At 42.0% G+C, this 14,265-nt stretch overlaps 1 protein-coding gene across 1 annotated transcript in view; it reads left to right on the top strand.

The window, feature by feature from the left end:
• The window catches only part of PHEX (phosphate regulating endopeptidase X-linked), a 197,016-nt gene that overhangs the window by 118,720 nt on the left and 64,031 nt on the right, over positions 1 to 14,265 (top strand). The window contains exon 13 of the mRNA XM_081221774.1: positions 11,921 to 11,998. Coding sequence (XP_081077900.1) covers positions 11,921 to 11,998 — 78 coding nt within the window. The remainder of the gene's footprint in view (positions 1 to 11,920; positions 11,999 to 14,265) is intronic.

Here is a 14,265-nt window from a genome sequence, read left to right as displayed (position 1 = left end):
CAGAAATTAGGTTGAACTGCAATTGCCTGAGGCACATTAAAAAATTGATGGGAGAGAAGATCATGGTGTTTTCTCCATAAAATACTCCTAATGACATAATAGTGGTGACCATTAATGAAATGCCTAAGGAATATTGAAGGACTGGATGAGCCCCCTTCTTAGAAATGGGTAATATGGATACAATGTCAGGGGTTCTCCCAAGTGGGTCCAGATGGCTTGACAAGTACCACAGTCTAGGTCAGATTGTGTCTCACACCTGAGCATGCATGAGGATCCCCTGCAGCAGTGGTTCTTAACTCAGGGTGATATTGTACCCCCAGGGGACATTTGGCAAGGTCTGGAGACATTTTTGGTCACAGCTGGGAACAGGGGAGAGTTGACTGGCATGTAGTGGGTAGAGGTCAAGGATGCTACTAAACATCCCACAGTGCACAGGACAGACCCCCACAAATGAGAATAATTTGGCCTAAATGTCAGTAGTACCAAGGTTGAGAAACTCTGCTTCTTTTAGGAAAACCGTGTGACAGTTTACATTTACCTAATTTAATAATTTAGCAGATATCTCATTTGATCTCTCCCCTGTGTTATGAGGGAGGTAGTTTGAAGTTTTTTCAGGCTGGTAAAGAATCGTTCACGTCAGAGGTAAACCTCAATGGAATAAATGAGGACAATTCCGGTTCAGGTGGACTGTTGATGAGGGAACAGGATATGTTATTGAAGTTAATCTCCAGCTTGCCTCCTGTTTAAGTAAGTAATTTAACAACTGGGAGGAGGATTAAGTGGCTGATAAAGTTTATCTGAGAAAATGTTAGGTGTTAGGGACTAGGTGTTCAATGTGCATTTCTAAGCCATTTGAATCTTGACATTTGAAAATGGTTTTTAGTCATTTGTATACATTTTTTCTTTTCCTCAAAAAGTGCATTGATTTTTCAATGGTATTCCCATTTCTGGTTAATATTTGTATGCTGGCTCTGTTTTCAAATTCAGGTATTTACCTCAACAAAGCATGAAGCATTATTATAAGTTTAATCACATGTTTATATCTGATGAACCTGTCCAAAAAGATTAACCTTCGTCCCTATTTTTCCCTTGCTATCTTTACTATTAGTTTTGAAAAATTTGGGACCTTCTTATGTAGAAGAGGTGTTGGCATAATTTTTCTGCAAAGAGCCAGATAGTAAACAGATAGTAAATATTTTAGGCTTTGGGGGCCCTATGGTCTCTCTTGCAACTACTCAGCTCTGCAGCTGTAGCGTGAGAGTGGCCATAGACAATCCATAAACAAATAAACATGGCTTTTGTTGGAGAGGAAGACCTTCTACTACCCTTTGAGGTTCAGTGTTTGGGGGTCTGCAAATTAAACTGACAGAAGGTGGATTAGCAGGAGAAAAGACAAAGTTTATTCCCTTAGGTAGGTGGGAGCTCACAGAAAATGTAGCTCAAAGAAGCAGTGAGAATTTGGGCCTCATATGCCATCTTTAAAAAAAAACACTTTATTATTCTTTTATTGAGGTACAGTTGATTCACAGTATTGTATAACTTTCAGGTGTACAACATAGTGGTTCACAAATTTTAAAGAGTATACTCCATTTATAGTTATAAAATATTAGCTATATTCCTTGTACTGTACAGTATATCCTTGTAGGTTATTTATTTTATACACAGATTTCAAGGAACAATAAATGGTGGGATATGACTGAGAAATACGTGGGGGAAACTAATGGAAGGTAAGGTTTGATTTAGTAAGGTCTGTGTATGCAGTTTCTCATCCTGGCACTGACTTCTCATCTCTGGTGATAGGAGTCACTCTTTCCCCCTGGTATGAGAAGCCTCCCTTAAGAGGGATTTATGACTCTGGAATTCTTTTGGAAGGCCTGCTTTTAGGCAGATAAGGGGAGTGCATAGAAGGCCTCTTCCTGTATCTGTTGATTCTCAAATGCCTTCAGCTCAAAATAATTCTTATGCTGCAGTGACATATTTTGGACCCCTTCACCATGTTCCAAAACACAGTGTTTTTTACAGAAATAGGTGGCAGGCTTGTTCTGGCCTGTTGGCTTTTGTTTGCTGACCCGTGACGTAGAGCCCTGCGTGTGGGGCAGAGAAAAATACCACTTACTTTGGCTCATCTAAAAGCCTAACTATAGTATAGGATTGTTCTGGCTCTCGGGTTTTTATCATCTTGGCTATGTCTGGACAAATGGATTTGGTTAATTGAAGCTTAGGATATTCATTTAATCAGGTCTAGCAGCTGTTCTATTTGTGAAAACTTTGTGAGCAGTTTACCACATGTAACTGAAGGTAATAAAAAGACATTGACACTCTCCTATTCAGCTTCAAAGGGGATATGTGAGAGTTGCCACTATTTTTAAGGTAATGCCCCTACCATCAGAGAGATGTGTTGTTTTATGGAGTAATCATAGGATGGTTTAGGGTTCTTAACTCTGTTGTTACTCCCTGCTCCATCTATGTTCAAAGAAAACCCAAATGTTCTTTTTTTAAAAACTGTTGGGTGCAGGGCTCACCCAAGTGAGAGGACTATCACAATGATACCAGGAAACTGTTTAGTGCCGGTGTGGCTAAATTATGATTTACCTATACCAGAGTACTTTCCTTTTTTGGACTGGAAAAACTGCCCACCTTCAAGATAGATGGAGATGGTATTTTATTTTTTTTTAAAAATTAATTTTTTGACTGCATTGGGTCTTCGTTGCTGCGCCCAGGCTTTCTCTAGTTGCAGCGAGCAGGGGCTACTCTTCATTGCGGTGCACGGGCTTCTCGTTGTGGTGGCTTCTCTTGTTGCGGAGCACGGGCTCTAGGCACACGGGCTTCAGTAGTTGTGGCTCGCGGGCTCTAGAGCGCAGGCTCAGTAGTTGTGGCTCACAGGCTTAGTTGCTCCACGGCATGTGGGATCCTCCCGGACCAGGGCTCGAACCTGTGTCCCCTGCATTGGCAGGCAGATTCCCAACCACTGCACCACCAGGAAAGTCCTGACGTAGGTATTTTCAAGGGAGAAGATGGATGGATGGAGTTGCTTTATAATTTGGAACATACCTTCTTAGAATGTTGTCCATGTCAGAGAGAAATGGGGATTGTCGGCTACACTGGGACATTATTCAGGAAGGGTTAAGGGTGGAAGACCTGAAATCTGAGCATTCCTGTCTTCCAGCTTTTGCAAAATCAGAACTATGACTTGCACTTTAAAAGCTCTGTGATTGGGCTTCCCTGGTGGCGCAGTGGTTGAGAGTCCGCCTGCCGATGCAGGGGACACGGGTTCGTGCCCTGGTCCGGGAAGATCCCACATGCCGCAGAGCGGCTGGGCCCGTGAGCCATGGCCGCTGAGCCTGCGCGTCTGGAGCCTGTACTCTGCAACGAGAGAGGCCACAACAGTGAGAGGCCCGCGTACCGGCCCCCCCACCCCTCTGTGATTCATGGGGGGCGCTTATCTATTCTCCCCCCAGCATGATGCATGAGCCTGTGAACCACACCCGAAAGCAATTTGCAGAATTAAAGTTTTTGAAGACTCATGATAAATCATTGCCATTCTTGTCAAGAAGGTGAAATTTGATTTGTCAGATAACTGCATTGTTATTATTTGTGGAATTCAGAAAGCCCCAAAGGATATTAAAGCCTGTTCTCCAGCCTAATTTTCATTAATACCATTAGCTGTGCTTAGGATAATATCTTCAGCCAGGACATCTACACTAGTCAATCATTTTTTTGGCATTATGGAAATTGCTACTGTTTTGAGGGATAGTGTAATTGATGTACAGTTTCCTGAACCTTCCGATGCTTAAAGCTCAGAATTTTGATTGATGTTTAATAGTTATTGTAGAACTCATGAGAGAAAACGAGACCTTGGTGTGGTGAAGCCTGACTGACGCTTTCACAGCTGTTGCAAGCGTTAAGAAAGTTGTGCTATAAATTGTTTGTAAAAGGGCAGTTGATCATCAATTGTTCCATTTTTTTCTTAAGTTAGTTAAATTAATAAAAGAGAAAAAATATGCTAAGCGACTTAACTATGTAGAGGAAACACAAAGCTGTTTAATTAAGTGTTTAAAGTGATGCTTTTGATGTAGTACATGCAAGACATTTGAGAATTTTCCTGACTCTCCTAAATTGCCAGGTCAGTGGGGATTAAAACAAATGAGCTTTCTGTCTTGATTTCTGCCGATCAGCTTAATATTAAGTGGCTTTGAAAATTTAGGATAAAGCAGTCAAGCTAACCAATCTTTAAATTAGTTTGGTCATTTGTGTAAAAATTACATGTTGTTTCAGCGCTCACAGGCAAATAAAGCAGAATTATGTTTGGTTCTGTTCTTCCCACCAGCACTATCAAGTTGTAGTGTACCTTGTGGAAAATTCTGGGAAGGAGAGGTGACTTGAGAGTTTAAATCATGTTGTGTTTTAAGTTTTCAGTGTTCCTTGTTTTTGTAGTTCATTTGTGATAGTTTTTCTCTCTCAAAGTAATGATCTTTACTTCATGAACTGTCTGTTGTCTCCACAGAAATTAATTGTGATTTTAAAGTTCTAGCCCTAAGACTTTAGGGCAAGGAATAAACCCCCAAGTGACTAAGATTTGTTGCATGTACATGTTAGTAATAGCAAAGAGCAAAATAAAAACAAATATAAAACTTACTAGCTGAGCCATGCACACACACGCACACACCCCACCCTGTTCAGCGTGGATCACTTTAGCAAGCACTGTTGAGCACTTACTGTGTACTAGACCCTGTGCCATTAATGGAGGCAACTCAATGAACAACCTACCCTCAGTGAATTATGTGTCAGCCCAGGAAAGTGTGGCTCTTGAGCCATATTTAGCATGCTGCCTGTTTTTGTATGGCCCCCAAGCTAAGCAAGGATTTTACCTCTTAAAATTGTTTTGAAAAGTCAAAAGAAGAGGAATATATCATGTTACATAAAAGTGATATGCGATTCAAATCTCAGTAGTGTCTGTAAATAAAGTTTTATTGGCATACAGCCACAGTCATTCATTTACGTGGTGTCCACAGCTGCTCTCCCAGGTACAATGCAGAGTTGAATAGTTGTGACAGAGACCATATGGCCTGCAAAGCTGAAAATATTTACCATCTGGCCCTTTACAGAAAAAGGTTATTAACCCCTGATCTAGGTAATCCAAATTATCCTTTCCCAATTCCTTTGTTATCCAAATACTTCTTTCAACTCTCTATTTCACTGCATTGGTATTAGAAGTAATTTTATCCACATTTTACAGATGAGGAAACTGAGGAACAGAGAGGTTCAGATAATTAAAAAACTGCTCATACTTTGTAATAGCGATTATGGCAAGTTGTCATAGAATGTTTTTCTTCAGTCTTTTACTATAAATACAGTGAGGCCATGGATCGTCTTATATATTTTTATATTTCTTTAGCACTGAGGAGAGTCCTGAGCCTCAACGGCATTCTCAATAAGTATTTGTTGTTTGATTGAAATACAGCTTATATTAAAAAACACAGTTTTGGTTGCTGTCACGTCAGTCCCAGGACTTCCCTGGAGGTGCAGTGGTTAAGAATCCGCCTGCCAATGCAGGAGACATGGGTTTGCTACCTGGTCTGGGAAGATCCCACGTGCTGTGGAGCAACGAAGGCTGTGTGTCACAGCTACTGAGCCTGTGCTCTAGAGCCCGTGAGCCACGACTACCGAGCCTGCGCGCCACAACTGCTGAAACCCATGTGCTCTAGGGCCCACGTGCCACAACTACTGAGCCCGCGTGCTGCAACTACTGAAGCCCGGGCGCCTAGAGCCTGTGCTCTATGGCAAGAGAAACCACCGCGATGAGAAGCCCGCCCACTGCAACGAAGAGTAGCCCCTGCTCGCCGCAACTGGAGAAAGCCCGTGCGCAGTGGTGAAGACCCAACACAGCAAAGAAAAAAAAAGTCAGTCCTAATGGATTTTTAAAACAAATTTTATTTATTTATTCATTTATTATTTATTTATTTTGGCTGTGTCGAATCTTAGTTGTAGCATGTGGGATCTTTTTGTTGCGGAGCGTGGGCTTCTCTCTAGTTGTGGCCTGCGGGCTCTAGAGCGCTTTGCCTCTGTAGTTGAGGCCCGTTGCCTCTCTAGTTGTAGTGTGCAGGCTCGGTAAGTGCGGCTCTCAGGCTTAGTTGCCTCGTAGCATGTGGGATCTTACTTCCCTGACCAGGAATCGAACCCGTGTCCCCTGCATTCGAACACGGATTCTTAACCCCTGGACCACCGGGGAAGCCCCAGTCCCAATGGATTTTTGTTGTTGTTGTTTTGTTTTGCGGTACGCGGGTCTCTCACTGTTGTGTCCTCTCCCATTGAGGAGCACAGGCTCCAGACGCGCAGGCTCAGCGGCCATGGCCCACGGGCCCAGCCGCTCCACGGCATGTGGGATCCTCCCGGACGGGGACACGAACCCGTGTCCCCTGCATCGGCAGGTGGACTCTCAACCACTGCACCACCAGGGAAGCCCCTCCCAATGGATTTTAAACATTGCTCCATTTTCCAGAAAGTTCCCTAGGTTCTCAGAAAGTCTCTCTTTTTTCCCTCATTTTATCTCTTTTGGTAAGATCAGTTTATATGGAAATGTACCTTGACGGGAGCAGCAATGAATGATGTTCTTGGTCATGTGTTAGACTGTAACCTTTTATATTTTCTGATACTATTCTTGACATTGATCAGAATGGGTTTATCAACTAAATTACTCATTACATGAATCAATATTTATTGAGCATTGATCACTTGCTATATGCCCGGCACTGTATTCCGTGTGGGGAACACATTGGGGATTAAGTGGAATAGGCCATTAGCTTGATTTGAGTAGTATCAGAAAGAAGGTTCTGATAGCTACAGAAACCTCCCTTATAATTTGATTTATCCCTTTGGTTAATGAACTACTCTTTTAAATACAGATACTTCTCCAGAGTTAATACATTAGATTGCTATTAGTCACTCACATCTTATAAATTAGTTTGAGGCCCCAATGACAGCTAATAGGTTAGCTGCCATGAGGGAGTAACAGTTTTGATGGATGAGGAGGGAAGGGGAAGATGACTTTGGGGCACAGTGCATTGCCAAGGAAAGGCCAATTTTGGGTATGATCAGAGAGCAAGTGGTATGAACACACAGGGCCTGCTAGGTACTGGGAGGAATGGATACAGGCAAGAGAAAGGAAGGGAAAACAGAAACCAAGATGGTGAATGCTAAAGGCAACCTTTGATCTTTGCTAAGATCAGCTTTCATAGTGTTTCTTGTGTCCATTTTCTGAGGTGTGCAAATAGTGGCCCTCAGAAGAGTCCTCAGAATTTTGGGGGGATTTGAATAGCCTGGATTCTCCTGGCTCATGCTTAGAGTCTGGCTTTGCTCAGGAAATCTTCCACCATGCTCCAAGCGTCTCATGGGCACATCTGTCTCCCCATTGATCACAGGGTTGCTTCAACAACCTTCCTCTCTCACTACGTTGTGTGGCCCCCTGAAACTTGACCTGTGACTAAAAAGAGCAACATTATTCCCCAGGGGAGTTCAGGTATTTGGTTAAGGATGTAATCTGGCCTGGGTTCCCCTAAAAGACCATCAAAATAGGTACAGAACAGTGTTACTCCAGATCCTTGGAAGAAGTCATGTTTCTACTTTCTCTGTATAATCTACAGCCAACATTTATTCATCATGTACTCTGGACCAAGGCATAAAAAAGTGCTTTGTGTGCAATGTCTTCGTGAATCCTTGCAGACAAACCAATGAAGTATAGGTACTATTTTTTTTTCTCAGGCTATATCTGATGAAAAGGAGATCATGTTAGGATTACATTCAGCTGCAGCTAGTAGAAAACATTATATATAATGCCTCAGACAAATAGGACTTTATTTTCCTCATGTCATAGAGGGGGAAGGGAGGCAGTTCATGCCTGATATGGTGGGCTTCAGATGGCACCAACTCTTCATTCCACCCTCTTTAGCATGTCAATTTCTTCCTCTTGTTTGTTACCCTGTGATTACAAGATGGCTGCCCTATCTCTGCCATTGCATCAGCATTGCAGGAAGGAGGAAGAGGAAAGGCTAAAGCAGTGGTTCTTACCCAGCAGGCAGTTTTGCCCCTAGGGGACATTTGGCAATGTCTGAAGACATTTGGTTGTCACGAGTTGTGAGGTGGTGTTGCTAGTGGCATCTAGTATGTAGAAACCAAAGATGCTTCTAAACATCCTACAGTCTACAGGACAGCTCCCACAATAAGAATTACCTGGCCCCAAATGTCAGTATTGCTAAGGTTGAGAAACTGTGGACTGCAGGCAGAGGGCACATGCCAGCTGAGTCTTCGTCTTTTAAAACAGATTCCTGGGAGTGCAACAAGGACTTTTGGTTATGTGTCATTGGCCAAAATCTCATCCCGTAGCCAACTGTAACTGCAAAGGAAGTTGGGTGATGCAGCTGTTTTTTGTTGGGTCCATTGTCATCCTGAGAAGAACTGGGGTCTGATAGTAAGCAAGGGAAAGGAATGTGGATATTGGATATATAATAGGCAGTATTTGCTTCAGAAAAGTTAAGTACTTTGCTCAGGGTCACACAGGTAGTAAAGATCATTTGAGCCTCCTTTATTGAGGAAGAAGGTCCAGTTGTCATGTGCAGCCCTTTCTGAAGGTCTGTGTGAATAAGGGATAGAAATGCATGCACTGGTTATGGAAGACTCTGGAGTTTTTGATCAGCCATAAGCAGACTGGGAAATATTTCTTGCAGGATATAACATGCAGTCTGTTTTTTATTTATCCCACTGTTCTCTCAGTGTTTGCAGTGGAACTTGCCTTTCCTTCTTGTCCTTATAACCCATGGAGTAATTGATTTCAGGCCTGCTTCACTAATGCTTTTCCCTTCACAAGCCATCAAGCTATTGGTGCTTCATTTCTTCCATTCTGAAAAAATTAAAAAGTGATGTGATCATTATTTGCTTTAAAGGGTATATCAGAGTTTATTCAGGAAAATGGGTGCCCTTCTAAGTGTGTCAAGCGGAAAGATGTTTAATATGGGGATTTGGAGGCTTATGCAGTCATCAGGAGGGCTGGGGAGTGAAGGGCACAGAGCCTGCCAGTGGTCTCTGCTGCCCGCACACGAAAGGGCTCTTCTCAGGAGAATGCTTGGAAGCTGCTGGCAAAGCTCTTTATCTGCTGTCTGCAGATGCCCATGTGCCTGCCCATAGCTACCAGCAGCGAGTGGATAAATAGTGTCTCCTCCGCTACTTTTCCGGTCTCCTATGAGTGCTTCTCATTCACAGAGTCTAACCTGCAGTCATGTCCCATGGGGTTTTGGGAGATGTAGTTCTGAGGCTTCTCAGGGAAGAATGTAGAACGTGGTGGGGTGGGATGATGTGGAAGTGACAACAGACTGTCTGGCAGAAGGAGCATTTGGGTTTGAATAGAGGCATAACAACACAGCACATTTTTGGGGAAGGAGAGTATTCTTTTCAGATGTTGGCAGTGTTGCTACTAGTATTATTTATCTTTGTGTTCTTAGATGAATAGAGATTCTTTGTATCATCATTCTGGCTCTCTTCAAGTCATGGTGTTGCTAAGTAAATAATAAAAAAGGATTCAGTGACCTGCATATACAGTGCAGAAGGTAATATACTCTGTGCAGCTCTATAGTGCAGTGGGGGTCCCAGAGTGTGAGGTTTGAAAAACAATCCATGATTCACCAGCATGCTCCGGAAAGACCAGGGTTCAGAAAACAATTGTGGATGACTCAACTTGTATATTTCTTTCTTTTTTTTGAGACTATCTGGAGCTCTTTGTTATAGTTATTATGTATATGACTTGTGGCGAGCTAAGTATAGTGAAGAATTAAATACGAGGGAAGTAACAAAACAATCTCGGAACGAGGTAACCTGTAGACATATGATGTATTGTTTGGTGTTGGGGGCGAGTTGTAACCTCTGGTTATCCGCTCTTTGGGTCATATCAGGCTTTCAGTGTAACTCACAGGGTTTTGAAGGCAAAATTTGATCTGTGCTATATTTGAGGCTCTGGAACAGCAAAACCCATTATGACTGTGTCCTGCGGCACTTGTAAAATCCTCTCTGAGTCTTGAGTTTCAAGTTTCTGCTGATATTTAATATTTGAATTATCTCAGGGCAGATAAGGAAAACATACTATCTTATCCTATTTATTTCTTGAGTGAGGAAAATTGGAAGGGACTGAGGAAAAAACTCATTACTAAGAGCAGTGTACAAAGGTCACTGGTTTTTGCTTTGCTGGAATAAAACCGATGTGTTTGGGGTTGCCTGGTGTCTTCTGTTGGGACTGCTTGAGGCAGAGCTGGAGACGAGGATTTGTGCGCAGACGATGTATGATTTATTCAGCAAGTGCTCCCAGGAGAAACCAGCGAGGGAATGAGGGAAGCCGGACTGGGAAGGGTGAGAGACGGACCAGGGTGCCATTTCAGGGGAAGTCTCAGATAGCCTGATCCTGTGGGGATCTCCAGAGGGCAAATTATACCTCACATTGTGTCCTGAATTGAAGCAAAGGAGCTGGACTTTCGCATTCCTGCTACAGGCAGTCATTGGCTGAGGGCTGCTGGGATGGCAGTGGAGAAGGGGCCCACGGCAGATAAACTCCCAGGAGGAAACTGTTTTGAGTGCAGGCAAGGTGTCCTAGTACCCCTAGGGCAGGCCTTCAGTCTCAGGTGCTGGCCATTAGAAAGGAAAAATAACACAGATGCTGGGGAGGGATATGCTGAGGTGATAAAAGGGATCCCAGGGGATCTGGGCAGAGGCCTGACACTGTGCTTACTCTTTGAGTAAGCTGTTCTTTTGTTTTTGTGAAACCCTGAATCTGGGGAGAGGAGAGAGACAAAGTTTCTTGAGAGCAAGGGTTGGCAAACCTTTTCTTTAAAGTGCTAGAGAGTAAATATTTGAGGCTTTGTGAGCCAAAGGGTTTCTGTCCCAACTATTTAACTCTGCTGTTGTAGTGCAAAAGCAGCCATAGATTACATGTAAATGAATGGGCGTGGCTGTGTTCCAATGAAACTTTATTTATAGAAACAGATTTGGGGTTGGGAGCCGGGGCAGAGAGTAGATTTGGCTCATAGGCCATAGTTTGCCAGTCCCTGCTGTGGAGGCTCCTTGTATGTGCCTATTTTTCCTTTATCCATTGCCTATAAACTGTAAAACAGGGAATAAGTAGTATGTCTATCAAAAGGATGGTTGTGATGCATCTTAAAGTAGTCTGGACTCCCTACCTCCAATTTTTCTGGTATCCTGGCCATCATTCACGGAGTTGCACAGATAATTTAGCTGGAGGGTGACTCATCTCATTTTATTCCTGCTAAAAATATTTAGTTCTCTCTTGTCTGTAAAAGAAAATATAGACTCTTAGCATGGCATTCAGGAATCCCTGTGATGTGGCCAAAGCTGGCTTTCTTGCATTGTTTTCTGTGTCCACCCCTTGTGCTTTCTTCTCCAGCTACAGGAAACTACTCACCATCTCTCTGATGTGCTCTTTGTTTTTCATCTCCCTGACTTTGCCCCTGCTGTTTGCTCTCCTGGAATGTCCTTCCTCTCAGCTCTGCATTTTGAAATCCCATCCATTCTCTAAGACTCAGTTTGGTCACCTTCTCCATTAAGCATTTTCCCCATGAGAAAATAATCTCTGCTATGGACTTTGATAACAATATTGTCTATAAATAAAATTATTTATAGACAATATTGTCTATATCTAAACCTTTATTTATCTTGTATTATATACTTATTTGCTACATTCACTGTGCTTTTAGTATGCTGAGGGCAGGGACTCACTTAGATTTTTTTTTGCCCTTCACAGTCGGTTACATATAGTAGATATTCAGTAAACGGAGTTTTCAGATGAAGGCTGCATTCCTGTGTCCTTTGATTATTAATGACTTAAGTGCTGAAACTCTGACATCATTTTTCTTTTTCCTTTTTATAGGCAAGAGCTGTTTTGGCAAAAGTTGGCTATCCTGAATTTATAATGAATGATACTCATGTTAATGAAGACCTCAAGGCAGTAAGTGCTAAATTTACTGTATTTTTTTTCAGGCAAGTTTTACTGGCCTCGGCCTTTCAGCTAACCCAAGTCCAGGCAGCTAAATCTGGTGGTGCCAAAAAGCACCAACTTTTGATTCATTCCTTGGCTAGATATCAGCCTCATTATGTCAGGCATATCACAAGATGTAGAGCAGATTCAAAATAAAGGAAGTGTCAGAAAGAATGTGTAGCTGAGTGGGTACCATAAAGCAAATGGACTTGGATTTGGTCTACTTTGATCATAAAGGAAAGAATTAAGCAAATTGAGTATTTTACAATTAGTGAGCATGTTCTAATGGTGAATGTGTGATGTTTGTTGTTAAACAGTCTTTATGTGCTTCATTCATATTAAATGACCAGTAATAAATCTTGCCTGTTGGAAGTTAACTTCATTAAACTTTATGAGTGTTTTGGCAAACTAAGTGCATATACATATGACTCTATAATTTATTGTGAGTTGGATTGTATATTTGCAGTAAGTTACTGATGGAGGAATAGTAATTCTTTTTTATTGCAGTATTTTGGGACATATATTTTCCAGTAGATACATTCATTACAGGCCTTTCTAATCATAACCACTGTTATTTTCCTTCCTACAGATAGTTCTGGTAAAGAACTTTTCTTCCTCACAAAAACCCCTGTTTTTATCATTCACTAGATTTCCTGGAAAAAGTAGTTTTTTGGAATTCACTGAATAACAGTGGTTCTGAGGTATAGCTCTTTCCTGAAACTGTGATTTAATAAGTTGCATATCTGTAAGCAATCCTAGCTTTATAGATGAACATTGGAATTTTATAAGATTATTCAAAAGTGAGTGAAAGCATTAATTAGAAAGTTTCTCAGTTGGGCTCCAAGATATAGCCTTCCAAAGTATTGATCCAGTTGCTGTGGAGGAAAATAGTTGTGCTTCACAGTATCCCAAAGCTCAGACAGCCCATCTTATTATACATTGTTTTGATCCTGAAAAAATCTCACTATTAGCATGATAATTAAAGATACTGACACATTTGCCACGTTCATGTACATTATCTTTTAAGCCCCACACTGATCCTGTGAAATAGATGGTGTTTATCCCCATCTCGCAGAAAAGGACATAGGGACTCAAAGAAGTTAGGTGATTTCCTCAGTGCCATGCCAAGCGTCAGAGCCAGGACTGAAATCTGGGCCCAGGAAGCTCTACTTGTAATCAGAGAAGGGGTTTTGCAGGGTTCTTGTCAGGCAGCTCTGCTGGAGGAACAGAGGAGTGAGGTGAAGAGTGGGTGGGAACTGCTTTCCCAGAGCTGGTTGGGATGGGATGAGTGAAGAGAAGGGAGGTCATACTGTTAGGTGACGAAGAAGTGATTCTGCCTCTTCAACTTGCTAGTTGTTTGATCTTCTGCAGGTTATTTAACTTCAGTTAGCATTCCTTTGATTATCTGGATACTGGAGATAATAATAACCAAGTCTTAGTATTTTTGAGAAGATTAAATGAGATTATATAAATGTAAAAGCACCTAGCATAATGTGTGGCACATAAGTCGTCTCCCCATAAATGATAGCTATAACTTTGTTCATCAGTATGAGTGCTATTGCTGCTAAGAAGGGCATCACCAGGGCACAAAGTACCTCAGCAGTAGAACCTGGATAATTACATGTGATTGGCAGATACTTGAAGAATGCGGGTGAGAATTTGAGAGGCAGTTTGGTGTAGTGGTTATGAACATGGACCCTGGAATCAAAGTGTCTGGAATTAAATCCCCATTCTGCCATTTCCTAGCTGTGCAACCTAGGGTAGGTTATGCCACCTCTCTGTGCCTCAGTTTCTTCATATCAAAATGGAGATAGTAATAATCCCTCCCTTATAGGGCTGCTATGAGGATCAGATAAGTTAACATACTTAAAGTATGTAGAACTGACCCTGGCACAGAGTAAGCACACTGTTAAGTATTAGTTATGGCTTCTTCAATTTTTGACTTATGATAGTAAATTATTTTGGTTTGGAAATGAACACATGCACTATCCATGTGCCTGAAATTGATTTAAGAGGCTATACAGATGGAACAGTCTCAGGCCTTAATCAAATAAGATAGCATTCAGGGCTCACTCACGGTGTTTAGTTGATCAAGTTTTGTTGGCAGTCTGCTGCTGTTTAAAGTGAATGCCCCCAATTTAAGGATTCAATAAATGTAGTATCTTTTGTGAAAAGAAACCAGACGCCGAACAGGATGCAGTGTTAGGTGTATTTCCTCATGTCTCCAGGGCCTGAAC

The sequence above is a fragment of the Mesoplodon bidens genome, assembly GCF_964165515.1.
Source record: "Mesoplodon bidens genome assembly, chromosome: X".
NCBI lineage: Eukaryota > Metazoa > Chordata > Mammalia > Artiodactyla > Ziphiidae > Mesoplodon > Mesoplodon bidens.
Note: the sequence above shows the minus strand (reverse complement) of the source record. Positions and strands in the feature narration are given on the sequence as shown.